The sequence below is a fragment of the Botryllus schlosseri genome, chromosome 13 (assembly GCF_051294905.1).
Source record: "Botryllus schlosseri isolate E-star chromosome 13, Bs_hap1, whole genome shotgun sequence".
NCBI lineage: Eukaryota > Metazoa > Chordata > Ascidiacea > Stolidobranchia > Styelidae > Botryllus > Botryllus schlosseri.
The window spans coordinates 6623619-6639209 of NC_137248.1; the positions used below are offsets into that span (position 1 = coordinate 6623619).

At 41.7% G+C, this 15591-nt stretch overlaps 1 protein-coding gene and 1 long non-coding RNA gene across 3 annotated transcripts; one reads left to right on the forward strand and one right to left on the reverse strand.

Annotated features, from left to right (window-relative positions):
* Positions 1 to 238: 238 nt before the first annotated feature.
* Positions 239 to 10172, reverse strand: LOC145454040 (serine/threonine-protein kinase PLK4-like). 2 transcript variants are annotated; one of them, XM_080332021.1, is made up of 15 exons: positions 9919 to 10172; positions 8689 to 9126; positions 8167 to 8368; positions 8011 to 8107; positions 7797 to 7955; positions 5674 to 6631; positions 5004 to 5119; positions 4827 to 4937; positions 4301 to 4425; positions 4124 to 4239; positions 3971 to 4067; positions 3032 to 3193; positions 1699 to 2018; positions 757 to 961; positions 239 to 700 (listed from the first exon to the last, which is right to left on the reverse strand). In XM_080332021.1, exons 1-15 carry the CDS (start codon positions 9944 to 9946, stop codon positions 613 to 615), a joined length of 3222 nt encoding a protein of 1073 aa, XP_080188147.1. In that variant the 5' UTR covers positions 9947 to 10172; the 3' UTR covers positions 239 to 612. The 2 variants fall into 2 exon arrangements, with proteins under 2 accessions (XP_080188147.1, XP_080188146.1); XM_080332020.1 differs by lacking the exon at positions 9919 to 10172 and adding an exon at positions 9656 to 9850.
* Positions 10173 to 12955: 2783 nt separating this feature from the next.
* On the forward strand, positions 12956 to 13530 carry LOC145453387 (uncharacterized). The gene is made up of 2 exons (XR_013919749.1): positions 12956 to 13074; positions 13267 to 13530. It is a non-coding gene; the product is annotated as an uncharacterized LOC145453387 (long non-coding RNA).
* The last annotated feature ends 2061 nt before the right edge of the window (positions 13531 to 15591 follow it).

A 15591-nucleotide genomic window follows, 5' to 3' on the forward strand; every position in this document is an offset into this window, starting at 1 on the left:
AAATTAACGCAGCTCTGAGCGAAAAGACCTTTTTTTTTTTTCTCAGTCAACCGATCACGAAGTGGGAAAAATTTACCGGTTTTTGAGAATTCTTCTCCAGTTTTGCATGTCTGAAAGGTGTCCTCTTTTTACATTTCCAAAATATGGTAAGCCTAATGTTGACCCCATCCCATTTCCCAACTTCTGAACGGCTTTGACATCCTCACAAAAACCATGGCAATGAGTGAGTAGTTCAGAGTATGTGTGGAGTTGTCATTTATTACATTGATGTCAACACCCAAGTGCTACACAGACCAAAGAAACATACGCGCTTCATTTACTAACAGAAATATAGAGGCTCTGAAGAACATTCAAGAAAATATTTCCAACTACGCACACCAATAAAGAAAACTATAAAATTCTAAAACAAAGTAGACATCAGCTACTAAAACAGTTTTGTGAAATAGGTAGGGAACATGACTAGGAAGTAGGAACACAAGTATGCAGAGTTATTATGATTATGCAATTTCGGAGGTACAATGCTATGGTGTTGCGGTCCTGGAAGTAGCACCAAGGCCACTTATGATGAGCGTCATTTTCAGCAGATTGCGCAATTATCTCGGTTAAAAAATACTACTGTTTCAGGAGCAACTCTACAACAAAAGGTAACTGCGACAACTTCCTCTTCACATAGTCTGGTAATTTCGCGCCTTGTCCAAATCTGTGGGAAACATTTCAAGTTCAATACAAGAAGTCAGATTTAAAAAAAAAAAATACCTTTCTATTTGACCATTCGTATGGCCGTACACAATCTTTGTGGACGCCGACTGCACCAAAATTTGTGTTTTGTCCTCATATTGAACCCAGATGTCGCCGCAGCTAAGGTGTGATGCGGTGCCGAGATTTGGTATTGAAACGGAACGAACTACTTCGTCTCTGCTTGCCAGTGGAGCAGCATTAACTTGTAAATGACTGGCCGAACCTGAATAAGAAAGGCAACTTTACAAATCTAAAAATGAATTACATTTGTTATAGCATGATGCTTTAGGTTTTATGCAGGCATCGAGGTTAAGAACATTACAGCCACTAAATTCTGAATTTTTCTGTGTTCATACATCATTGTATCTTATATCCATGTCAATTTAGTATTAGCTACACCGCCAATGCGATGCAAGCGATACGAGCCAAATCTGATAACAAAATCACATGGTTCAAATCATGACAATTGCAGATTACTCAGTTCACTATTATTAAAAATGTATTGCACAATTACATAGCAATAAGGATAGAAACCTAGACTTCCTCCGCTATTGCGGCATCACTTTGTAACTCAAAAAATAATTTAGTGTACACCACGCAAGCACGATAATAGCATCGGGCCCAGAGCTTGCACCTACGAAAGTCAATGATGTCATAACAAGCCACACAAGAGATGAGGATCGATTCGAATTTGAGAAAAAAACGGAATTGATGAATTGGGCTACAGATATACGAATAATTCGAAGCTGGGTTTTGATATAGACATGAAAATTCACCTTACTTTTGACAAAATTTCAGCCATTACCAGACTTGTACATGTTATGAAATTGATTCTGAATTTGGTCTCGAAAATCTTAAATCCGATCACTCCATACAGACACACCGACATTATCTTCCAAGTCCAACACTTTACTTTAACCACACTCCCCAAACCCCCCCACAATCACAAAATCAACGAACCTGTCATGCCAGATTCAGAATGCGTCGGCTTTGACGATGATCTCGAATTGGGCGTTGCGGGCAAACTGCGATGCCCTTTCGAAGGGGCCTTTGAGCTCACGCCCGTCGCTACCGTGTTGTACGACAGGACGGACTCCGTCAGACGAATGGGCGGCGCAATGCTGGGCGACGTGGGACTAGGCACGCATGGCGAGGGCATGCTGCCGGGCGACATGCACTCTTCGCGAGCCGGGTCCCTGCCTCTTCTTTCGGGCGTGTTCTGGCAAGAGGTTTTCCGTCCTGTTATTTTCGTCTGTGTCGGGTTGGCGTGGGGCGGTCTCCTGCAAATAATGAGATTTTGCAAGTGAGTTTAAGGGGGTGCTTGTACGAGAAAGGACTCGACTTCGGTCACGATTTTTTCTGGCTTGACTCGAGTCATTTTCTTCTACGGAATACGGAAAATGACTTGACTTGAGTCAACTTGTGTACTGATAGTCATTGCGCATGACTTAACCAAGTCATATGACTTGAAACTCGTAAGGCATTTCATTGTAATTTCGAGGAAAGGCAACGCTACCACGCTAATGGTATTTCGACTACGAGTACTGGTACTTAAAAAAATTACGCCAATAACTGTTAAGAGTGAGGGAAATCAGTATATTATGAATGTGAGGCATTCGATATCACTCAGGCCGAGTGAACTCCAAACTGAACAATGGTAAACTGAACAATGACTCAACTTGACACAAGTCAGAACTATAAAAGACAGATTGACTTGTGACTAGGACCGTGTGACTTGGTTACAACCACATATTGTGCAATATTCCCAACCCTGCAGAAGATACAGCACGAAATCTAATCCCTGGTTACATAATTCGGACTCCAACATGGTGTAACACGCATATAAATGAACATAATGATCATTTTAATGAGGTGTGAGGTATGCAAAAGCTCAGTAATGAAGTATTTGTACTTTTTCAAAGTACTCAAGTAAGTTCTGAGATGAGTTTGCAACGGTTTCGTGTGTGGAATAGCCATCACAGTAATTGCAGAATATGTTTTCGAAGATTGTACCTATTCAAGCGTCACTGTCGCATTGAATATTCACAGTAGCACACCTCCGATTAATTGCCAAAAGTATACAGCACTTGGTCTGAACTTCTGGAGTACTTTCAAACCTTTCAACTTCTAATTCCACTTGAGGTAATCTTGACACTCCTTGGAAATACCTACTTCTACTCGTACTTGAGTAGATATTTTAGGTGTTACTACTACTGGAGTATCAATGCCGACTACTTTGACCACTTCTGGCGGCACGCCACAAAACAAACACGCCACAGTAAATTCAATTTACCTCGACACCGTTATCGGAAAGTATGCCGAGCTTTTGCCATCTCTCTCCATGCTTGATATGGTCGATTCCAATTTCAGGCATTTTTCACGAATCTGCAACGCGTGCCCGACCTTTTCACGCAGCTCGGCGCACAAGCTCTCCGTGTCATATCCGTGGTAGACGCTGAAAATAATTATCCAACGAGTCAGTAAAAAACAGCTTGAATTAAAAGACGGACCGCTCAACTCTTAGAAGATGGTAACTTTTTTAAAGTACTCAAGTGGATTTTGCATACTCGAAGTACTTACTCGCGACTTTAGACTATCTCCACTTCCAGGCAAAACTTCTACCTTCTCACACCCTAGATTTTGAAAGCAGGAATAATTCTTAGAATATGTCTGCATCACTGATTTTGTGTTAGCCGCTAAGAAAGTAGCTTCGGAGCATGTTTTGCATTACTTTTACGTCCGAATGGCCTCCCTTTTCGACGATTTGTCCTCCTTTTAAGCCTAATACGCCCAAAAAGACCGCAAAACACGTTAAATTTCTGCCTACAAGACAGACAAAGGGATACGCGGGAGTCAAATATCAAAAGCGACCCTTCTTTTTCAAGTCAACACCGCAGAAGTATCGTGAAAAGTAGGTAACGCGGTAGAAGTCGTGCCAAAGTGATGACCTTATTTTTAGTCTACATAAAAAGAGTTCCAGTAAATATATCAAAACCAGCTGTCTTTTATTCCGGTGAATCAACTTTTATGATTTGATAAAAGCTTGCTCCTTTCCTGATTCCAAACTATGGTAACCCTAATAGCTAATATCCTTTCACTGTAACTCAATGATATATTCGAGATTCAATCTATTTGCAGTATTCCCAAGGCATTTTGTGATGGATGTGATTTCAAAAGCAGAGCCCCCCCCCCCCCCGATTAACTGACTTCTTCTGACCATATTTGCTCTTACCTCCCGGTCTTTGTGTCGCTGGCTGGGTGAAGGGTTGTCAGATGTCCCGAGGAATCGATAATCTGCGTTTTCCCTTTCGTCTGGTGAACTTTGGAGCCTGGTTTAACGCGTGGTTGTTAGCGAAAGCCATAAAAACATTTCAATTTCAATTACCATCGTAGAAGCACACTTCAAAATCAGCGTCCGGGTCATTTTCCATAAGCATACATTTCGCTTTATTTGTGAATAACGTCACTTTTGTTGTTTTCGATCTCACCAGTTGTACGAACCTTGGTATCGAAACATCGACGATTACATCGATTATAAATTACAAACCAGGCCACGACTTACTTTGCTAGATATCTGAACTTATTTTTGTAGCGGTCCGGAATATTTTCCGTCGTAAAATCAGAACATTTGTCACCAACCGCCGGCACTTCGTCCATGCCTCGTTCCGTTGCGTCAGGGACATATATCTAAAACAACGGCGGTTTATATACAATGTAATACAGAACATATGTTAGGTGGCAAAAATTGCCTGAGGGTATCCGTGTATCAAAACAAAAAAAAAGAGTCTGAAAAGTGAAATTGTCCTGTTCTGTAGCCTACTTTGTACTGTTTTCCCTGGGTGTTGTAGTTATCAAAGTGGTCTCAAAGTGCTCAAATGCTACTTCAGTAGGTATCAAATTACTCTTTTTGCCTGAAAATCTTTGAAGAAGTGGAAGCAGCCTACTAACATAACCACGTTAGTCAGTAATGCATGTTGAGCAAAACGTTTGAGTACTCTTCACTAACTACCTCTTGTTATATTAATACGTCAGAATCTAAATCTTGGGGCAATAGTTCCAATGACAATAATTTTAATAGAGACAACTACCTTGACGTTTTTGCCATCGGCCGACAACCTCAAGACTTCAGTGACACCTTCTCGCCCGTTCTGCGTCTTTATCGTTTCCAGGCAGACCTCGCCGTTTTCGAGAATGCTCAACTGTAAGAGAATACAGAAAGGCCATCAACACAGTCGGAATCGGGCAAACCGTAATTCAAACTTTACAATTGCGTTCTTCATTCTTTGCCGTATGGTGGGAAGTCTATCGGAGTTTATCGGGGGTATTGGCTCTTTCGTTTTAGTCCGGAGAGAAGCGGATTTCGACGAATGTTTGCTGCCATCTGCAATTGAGCATTATTAGATAGCACACGATTTCAAGTACCCAATATGAAATAGAGATGAAGCAAAAATTCTTTGAATAACGCGACAAGTCGAAAGAAATCGCAATTCGATGTGCAGACGGGCGACTAAACAGACGTAAATTAATAGCACTGTTGCCAAGATCAATGTATTGTATATATGTATATAGCTAATTTTAAAAGACGCAACAGCATAGATATCGCTTTGTCGATAAATAACATTTTTAGCATTCGAAGTCGGACCAAATATCATCCCAAACACAGAGTAGTCATCGCTGTACTAAAGTAGAAGTGAAAGTAATGTCATAAATGTCTACTCAAGTTACAAGTAGAAGTAGTGATTTCTAAGTAAATAACAAAGTATTCGAGCCCTGAAAACCGCCAAGTTTAGTAGCCTAAAATCACTACCACTAAGCAGTGCAAGGAGACAATACCTAATATAAAACTTAGAAAATGCAGAAGCAGTTCATTACTACCAGCAACCTCTGCCTGAACAACGAATATTTTCAACATGAGCAAACGCTCACCCAACGTACCGACGGGTCTGGCAAAATTTCCATCAAACTTCCTTCGACTCTCTCCCCCCACGTCGGGCCGAAAATTCTCCTTGTCCTCCTCGTCCGCCGGCCCCCGAGCCGTCCGCCTGTCGTGCGACACGCTCCGGCACCTTTCCAACTTTTGCGGGATTTTTTGCAGCGAAGACGAAGAGCTGGAATACAATTCGCTGCGCGCCCGGTGACCGCCGGCGTACGACAGGTTCTCGCAACTGCGAAACTTGTGAGACGCGTCTGCGCGCCTGTCCGCGTACGAGTCCGAATCGCAACAGCTGCAGCTGGTGCTGCTGTGTTTACGACACAGGGAATAATTACTGCTCGAAGCGGCGCGTTCGAAAGAATCCAACGACGGCTGGCTGCCGCGCCACTGTCTCGAAGTTGACTTATAAAATTTCGGGTCATACTTAGGTGTCCCTGTCATAAAATTATCGCCTTTATGAGCGTCGCAAATATTCGATAACGATTTTTGAGAATCCGCGCGCGTCTTATTGTCATATTTATCGCCCGCATTACTTCGCGCCCTTGAAATATTCGACAAAGCGCGCGTGTGTGTATTTGGGCTCTCGCATAGTTTTTTCGGGGGGTTCAATTTCGACGGTAGCAAATGTTCAGAACTTTGACACGATTTGGGAGAGTCCATTTCTCTGCGGTTTTCAAACTTCGGGGTGCTGTAATTTACAGGGCGCGCGTCGAAATCCCTTCCATCAAAAAATCTGCAGTCTTCGCTGCCGCAGTTCGCTTTCCTGCATTCGCCGCAAGCGTCTGCGCGTTTGTCCGAACGCGGCACGACTAACGGGCGCGTCTTCGGCGGTAGCCGTGACGTGGTTGGAGTGGTCTTCTGACCGTTTAGTTTGCTGTACCACTGTGTCGAATTCGTCGTCATGGTGGCCAGTCCGCTGTCTATGGAGTCGTCCTGGTCTTTGCTGTCCCAAGCTTGATTCTGAATTCATATATACAATTACATCTCTGCAGCACATCAATTAATCAACACGGGAGACCTAAACAATTCGCGAACGTGGTCAAAGTTATCATTGTTGGTACCCGAGCAGAAGTAAAGCAGTAAACTTTGATTGAAGTACGTAAAGCAGTAAACTTTGATTGAAGTAGAAGTATCAATCATATGAGGAAGTAATGCAAATACGCAATAGGATTGAGCACTTAGAATTACTTCACTACTGACGACTTGCAACACGAGGAAAGTTGTCATTGCCGTTAGCTCTACAGTTCCCCACTGTGAAACTCTTCCAATGGGCATGAATTTTGACCATCTTTCTATACGGTATATAAAAGCATCATTTGGGTAGTATTTCTATGCTATATATTCCAACCATTTGTAGATGTAACGAGTTTTATTAGTAAGGCTGTTGTTCATCGATGCTCGGCACTTAATATTTACTGATTTGTCCAATCAGAAAATTACATTGGCGGAACAAATAATAACAAAGCAACTTAACGGTGTCGAACAGGGTGGGGTCGATATGACTCTGGGTAGGGTCAACTGATCTGATCACACCCTGCATTCAACAATTACAGATGTTATTTATATAGTTGATTGGAATTGGTCGTGATTAAAAAATTCAGCTCAGCATATTAAAATAATTAATTATTGATATGAAAAAATTTAGGGTGGCACAAGTGGGGTCAGTAATATGAGACGAGGTGACGGAATAATAATTTTTTAAAGGTGTGATACGGAGGGTAGAAGGTCCCATATGGATGTAGACGTGGAGGTATAGACTTCCAAACAACAGGACCGGCATAGTCGATTGATTTCTTTGTGACATTACTTGGTGGGAGGACGTACATGGATGTTGCCCTTGGAAGAAAATCTGGTATTGTGGGAGCGTAGGCCTACACTTCGAGCAAGGACAAAGAAATGGTTGAAGACAGGAGGCAAGTCATTCGAAAAATAATAAGGGAGCATTATAAACGAGTCGCTCAAGCAGAAATGTAGTCTTATGAAATGAAACCAACCACCAAACGCAACTCTTCGATTCAAGTTATTAAATTTCATTCACAAGAAATTTTCATTCAAAACAACACACAATTGTGCAACTTCGAGGTCGGTAACTTCAATGCTATTACAGAATAGCTACTCCACATACCATGAAGGAATGATCCAAAACTGCCGACAGCGTGATTCTGTCTGAAGGATTTTTCCTCAAAAGTTTCCGTATCAAATCCCTCGCGCTATCCCCCACTTCTGGAGGAAGCTCATAATCTCCCATCACCACCTTACTCAACGTGCTTTTGACAGCGTCGGTCTTAAAAAAACGGGAACGTAAACACAAGGAATCAACGGTACATCGAAATACTTACATCAAATGGCGGGTGACCAACTAAAAAGGTATATAACATGCAACCTAAAGACCATACGTCCGATTGGAGACCGTGGGCACTCCTTGTGGCAATTTCTCTGAAATACGATAGAAAGATCAAGCAATCGTAAATTATTAGGAAAGGATATTGACTCACGGCGAAATAAAATTAGGCGTCCCGCACATCGTGAAGTGCTTATCCGTAGGCATAGCGAGTTTTGTCGCAAGGCCAAAGTCTGCGATCTTAATGTGGAGAGTATCGGTGAGCAATATGTTCGACAGCGTCAAGTCTCTGTGAATAATTCCTTGCGCGTGGAGGTGTAACATGCCGTCGACAATTTGATTCATGAACGTACGTGCTGGAAAGACAACGGGCAATTCTGTCACATAGTGACTCTACAACTGGAAAAAAATCGCTGTCAAAACACGAAAACTAGACGGAATCAAAGAATACTAGCTGAGAGTTACAGAACTTCAATAAACAATTGAAAAACATATTCATTTTGAAATAAACCCTACAGCTGACACTTGTCAGGGTAATTGTCAGAGATTAGTAGAGAATTCAAAGAACTGGTGCTTATTTCAATACGAATATATGATTCAATTGTGTGTAGGGCAATGATAGCAAGTATGTCATTAATACGGACCTGCATGAATGCATCAAAACGTAATTTTTTACCTTGATCTTCAGACAAGTTTCCATTTGACTTTATGTATTTGCTGAGTTCCCCGCCCAGACACAGTTCTAAGACGAGATAGACGTAAACCTCATCTTCAAAACAGTGGTAAAGCTCCAAGATTGACGAATGCTTGAGTTGGGCTTGGATCTCCACTTCGTTACGCACCCTGTTCACCATTCCCGACTTTCTCATGCTCTTTTTATCAATTACTTTGATCGCGACTTCTCTATTCGATACTAAACACCTGGCCCTGTAGACACAGGCGAACGCTCCTCGTCCAAGGAGATTGCTGACTTTGTAATCGGAGATTTTGCTGCCTAACTCACAGCCGGCAACGTATGATTGGGTGGAGTCCATTTTGGATGTTGGTGGGTTTCGGTTTGAGTAACTTTGCATAACGGCGGCTGAGAAACGTTGGGTGGACGTGACGCAAATATCTGAAAATGAATGACACTTTGACACATGCAAGAACAGTTTAAATAACAAACTATTCATTAATTTATGGATAGTATCATTTGAAAACATCAAAAGATTTGAAACTATATGAATGGATACTGGAATGTTAACCATAGACTATGATAATTATAATTATAACTAAAATAATATAACTATATAATTGATTTGATGAAAATAATTAATCAAACACCCACTACAGCCTACAAAATCAGTAGATGAAAGGCTGCATTAAGAATTAATAACAAATATCTCAACTGACAACATCAATAATTACCAATAAAGAATACTGCATTAAACATAGGCAATAAATTGAATCAAAATCAGTGTGCAATTTCCTTGACATGGTAGGCCTGTACAGTTAGCTTGTTGAGATTATAATATATAGTACACTGTGCAGTTGTACACACACACAATAAACTAATCTTAAACATTGTCTATTAAAGAACAGCACCTGATATTAACTTCAGATCAACTACAGGAGAATATAGCAACACCAACACATGTACTTACCGGAAAACTTACAAGTTAGTGCTATCAAGTTTTGTACTAAAGACCATATTCGCATGCTTTGCAAATTTCCAAACACATTACACTGCTCTGTCTAAAAAAGTAAACACATAATTAGGTCGGAAGTAGACGCTAGACTTTGTCGCAGAATGAAAACATTGGCAAAACGATAACTTGACAACCATTTCCAGAGAACTGACTATGCTACGTACGGTAATGTTCTTAGCTGAAGTGGAGTGTAGACGTACGTGAGTACTTAATCATACCTTTTGTTAAATGCCCGTCACATGGCATGCAATGTCGGTTGCACTTTAAAACCCCTTCTTCAATGGAAGTTCTTCAAAGTATCCGCTTAACAGTCGTTGCTGCAGGCCCAGGCTGGATGTGGGCAAGCCCGGAATGTACAGTGTTTCACATGATGCGAGTACTCAAAAGTAAACAATTGCAATTCGAAGGAATTAGCTTATCTCAGGCTAGAAAACGATGCTTATTTCAATTAATACTGAAGCAAATATATATTGGAAAGAATATGTCACGATACTTTCAATATTATTTGCATATTTTGACTGCAAAATATACGACGGGAACACTAACGGCCTGACCACAAGGATCAGTTGCCTCAGTAAATACAATCAAATTTCCCACTGTTTTGTTATCTACTGGAGGGCGCTATTTCTACATTTGTTCAGTGTTGACATTTACCACACTCTCCTTTGATGAGGCTCGCCGATTACTAACCGATTCCTTTCACCACATCTCTAATATTGGCATTTAATTGTGATTTATCAGATTCATTCGTTCGTTGAACCTAATTCGACTCCAAACAGAGTTGGATTGGGCCATTCCAAATGTCTGAGTAATATATCGACGGGGATGAGAATTTGTAATTGATTGACGTGATTTGAACATGATGCCGAACAGGCCTATTCCTCGCAAGTGGCGAGTCTCCCAAACCAATCCATACACAGTGCACAGTGCACACGCTGCATAGTTGCTCATTGCACCGTGCACACAAAAGACACTATCTTGTCACTCGTCGAGCAGATGTACTTTTGTGAAAGAGAATCTTATTCAATGCGTGTCAAAAAATATCATCAACATTTTATTAAAATTTTCATCTAATCAAAACACCACAAGATAGCGATATATAATGAAAAATAGGAGGGTGACGAAACGACTTGCAGCTGTCTTTTATAATCATACACCCACCTTGGCCTATGAGCATGTTAATATGAGGCATCCAAAGCACACTGGATTTAAGAAAGGGAAGCATAAAAGAAAGCGACGATCGAGATGAATGCGGCGTGCGTCGGTAGGTGAGGTCGATATGTCAGGTTGTGGTCCGGTAATCTTGAAGTCTGGCTGGTATTTATAGCATTTATATCCTATACATAGGCTAAGCATGAGGCTGTATTGCATAACCAGTATTAAAATATGTGTAGGGCAAACTATTTGCGGGGGAGATAGCGTAGTATAGTGGTAACGATAAGCGCCTACGAATCTGGCGGACTCGAATTCGATTCCTGTCGGAGGTTCATCTGGGCTCCTCTTCCCCCGCCGTCGTCGTTCTTACGGCGATAAAAAAAATCCCAGAAAAAGATCCGACGAAAGAAAGTACTTACATAGATAGCAAAGAACTAGAAAGGGCGGTGACTTCAAAAAAATATCAACATCGAAAAGAACTGTTACATTGGGCACTGTAGGCCGATGTGGATGTCTAAAAAGGATCGCAACTGCGTGTCGTTCGATATCCTCCTATCTGTTCATTACATCGCATTGTGTCTTATCGCACTGTACATTGTGTGTGACTTGTTCAGATGAAAATTACAACGATTATTATTATTATCTTCTTTATTCACAGTAAAACTGGTAGATACACACATAATCCGGGGAGCAACCTGCCCCCAAAGGAAAATGGCGAGATTGGAGTAAATTTTTAAAATTTCAGTAATACATTCAAATTGTTATTCCTATGCAATAGCCTACACGGAGAAGTCAGATTACAGAATTGCAGCAGATGAAGAATTGGCAAGGGTTACAGAGCAGAGGTAGAGATGATTGAAGATGAAGAATCGAAATTACAGAAATTATGCTGTGATTCACAAGTGTAATTTTAGTCCAGTGGTGCATTCAAGGCCTTCCGAAGAATGTGCACAGTGCCCAATAATGTGATCTTTTGGATCATGTCGAATCGAACGTTACCCGGAATTTGTTGGATATGTCTCATGAGGTTTTTTCTCGCGACCCCTGTAGCGCCAATGACTATCGGTACAATGTTTATTTTGCATCGCCACATTTTCTCACATTCCATTTTGAGGTCTGCGTATTTGGAGTGTTTTTCTGATTCTTTTTGCACTAGGTTGTGATCAGCTGAGACAGCCAGTTCAATGAATAAGCATTCTCTTTTCTTTTTTAGTTTGATTATCATATCCGGCGGTTGCTTCTGATTTCGCGGTCAGTTATAACTGGTACATCCCACAGAATTTTTAGTTGTTCGTTTTCTGTCCCTGATGCTGGGCTGTAATCGTACCAATTTTTTGTCGAAGTGGTGATGTTAAAATGTTTGCATAATTCAAGATGGATGTAGTGACCGATCCTATTGTGCCTCCATGTGTATTCGGTAGCTGCAAGTGCACCACAGCCGGACATGAGATGTGCTACAGTTTCATTTTGGTTGTGGCACATTCTGCATTTTCCGTCCGTGTTTTACTTATTATTATTATTATTATTTGCAATAATCAGTCACCACTAACCAGGGTTGTTATGACTCGAGTCCGACTCGAGTCACGATTTTCGGATGACTCGACTCGACTCGAGTCATTTTCTCAAAATACGAAAATGACTCGACTCGACTCGAGTCAATCTGTATATTGACTCGACTTGGACTCGAGTCATTCCGCATGACTCGAAACAAGTCATTGACTCGAGATTCAGACGGCCAAGACCGACATTTCATTGTAATTTCGAAGCCAACACACTATTGGGCTTTCGTTTGTTGGTACTGGTGCTTGAAAATGCGACCAGAAACTGCTAAAAGTGAGGAAAATTGATATATTATAAATTCGAACCATTCAATATCACCAAACAGAGTTAAAAAAGTGGATTTAGGAAGACTTTAACTGGAAACTGAGCACAGTGAGCAGTCAACACAATAGGCCCATTTACATGACGGTTTAAGTCAGCTTCGAAGCTGACTCATCGATCCGACTCTCTCGTATTCCATGAAAAGAGAAAGGCAAACTGCTTCAAGTCGACTCGGGCCTCAAGCTGTTGTGTAATGTGGTTTACGATCGGCTTGAGTATTCGGTCATCGGCGTCCGGCGATTTTCGTTCGACGGCGCTGGTTTTTGCCGCGCGGGCTCTTGGCATCATCTGATGTTGAGAAATTGGGCAAACATGACAAGGAAAAGTGGGGTTACTTTGTAAGTGCTCGCTTGTTTACGATGGAATATATGTAGTACACCAGTACCGGAGTAGCAACCGTGCTCTTTTAGGGCAGTTTTATATTTGATATTTGGCTGCGACGCTTCGATCTGCAGTAGCCTAGTTGCTGTCATCAGCTACATAAAATGGCTAACAAGGTAAAACGTTGCATCTGTATTTCATTTTCTCAGACTACAGTTCGGAGGAGATGTGGATTGTACCGGTACTACAATTCGACTACGACATGCATAGTGAACTGATGGAAGAAGCGGCCTTGCAGTGTGCTATATCGATACGGGAATACATGAACGATTGCTGCATTTCGTTCATAGGCCTACTGTTCCACTGGATAAACTGATGTGAGCGCGCATGTGATGGGATGGAGCTGGTGTCTCTCCCGGGTGGATGATATGGAGATTTGTGACTCTCCTGGTGATGATGAAGCGCAGCGGTGTTAGGATTATTGCTGTTTTCATTTCTGGATTCTGGGTTATAGTGTTCTGCTGATATGATGCGGTCGTGCCGGTGTTCACGATTTTCAGCTTGCCGTTTTGATATTGTATTCATGGTAGCCTATGTGTTTGTGAGGGTGCTGAAATTGGCACTTCTCAAAGTTTAATTGGTGGGTAGCAATTTAGTAGTAGTGCTCTATATTGCTCTTTATGAGTTTTTATAGACATTCTTGGTATTGTTAATTTCCTATTTGTTATATCATGCCAACAAGATAGTAGTTATGTAGATCGCTGGTGACCTGGCAGGGGTTCTTATGGGCGGGGTGGCGAGCTAACGAGAAACCGGGGGTGGCGAACTAACGTTTTCGTCTTATGGCGGGGGTGGCGAACTAACGTTTCGTCTTATGGCGGGGGTGGCGAACTAACGTTTTCGTCTTATGGGCGGGGTGGCGAGCTAACGAGAAACCGGGGGTGGCGAACTAACGTTTTCGTCTTATGGCGGGGGTGGCGAACTAACGTTTTCGTCTTATGGTGGGGTGGCGAGCGGCTATTGTGTCTTGTGGTCGCACGGTAACCCTTTTCAGCATAGGGATAGCTCGCACGCGGCTTCGTTGTTGGCATGTCGTACTTCGTGTTGAATATGTATCAAGTAAATAGTCATGTGATTGGTCCTTAGGTAATGTGTATATTCCAAATTACGGCGAGTACGACAATGATATATCGTTATTCTTATGGACGCGGCGATGATTCGTACTTTCAGGCATCTCTCACGCGGTGTTGAATATGTACGAGTCGCCAACAATAACCGCGCAAACGGAAACGTGGTTTGTCGTGAGGATTAAGCAGTGCGTGCGACCTATATTTCGAATGACCTGTGCGCTGAATTATTTCTCGTCCAGCCGCTACTATCGATTATTACACTATTCCAACACGAAACCCGGGGTGGCGAGCGGCACTTATTTCTTATGGCGGCGGGTCTTATTTCTTATGGGTGCGGTCGTGATTCGTACTTTCGGTATAGACTGCGGGCGGCATGTCGTACTTTCAGCAAAAAAGGTGTGAAATAGTTTGCCAAGTCTAGGAATCACTTGCGAGGTAATATTTTGGTATTTAGTTTACCACAGAGCCGGCGTAGACGGCGATTCGAATATCAACAATAACAACGCTCACGAATTAACACTTCAAATAGCTGTGAAATAGTTTGCAAAACCCCGCGATCGCTGACAAGATAATGTCTCGGTCATAACCATCTTTCACGACTTGGTGTCATAACCATACCGATCGCTCACGCGGTGAAATTTTAGTAATCAGTTTGTCACAGTACTTGATATCGCTGGTAAGATTTAACAAGTAACGAATAACAGACCGCGGTAACTTGAATAGCGACAAATTGTCACTTATTTCCGCTCTAACTCTAATCCTTTGTGAAGTGAACGCTTATTCAAAAGGGTGTGATATAATTTTAAAATCCAACGACCACTCACCGGATAATACTTCAGACGTAGCAATTCCGCATACCCGCCTACAAGGTAATATTTTGGTAATTAGTTTGTCACAGAACCGTCGCAGGCGGTGATTGGAAAACCGACAATTTGTCACTCGCCCGCGATCGCTATATGTTTCACGCCTCCATAATAGTGGCTGACTTTAGTTGCGTGATAAGATCCATGAAAATATTCAATCAATGTGTTAGTTTATCAACTTGAAATGAAACTCACTACACAAATCAAGTCGATTCGTATCTGAATGTTTTAAATCGATACAACTCTAATCCTTTGACAAATCCCTTACCGCGTTTTTGTTGAATCGAACGTAACCCGAAGATTACTGACGCCGACTTTCAGCCGCATCGAATTATTCGCACATTCCGCGCCACTGTTTTCACACTTATAGAATCAATACCAACTATAACTCTACAAGAATCAAGAATCACAAGTATGTGCATTACACAGTTATTGTCTTTATTAACTTGAAATCAAACACTTAACAAAAACACACAACTAATCATTTGGCAACTCTAGCATTACCAAAAAATTCCAGTATTGTTGATTGAAAATCCTTGAG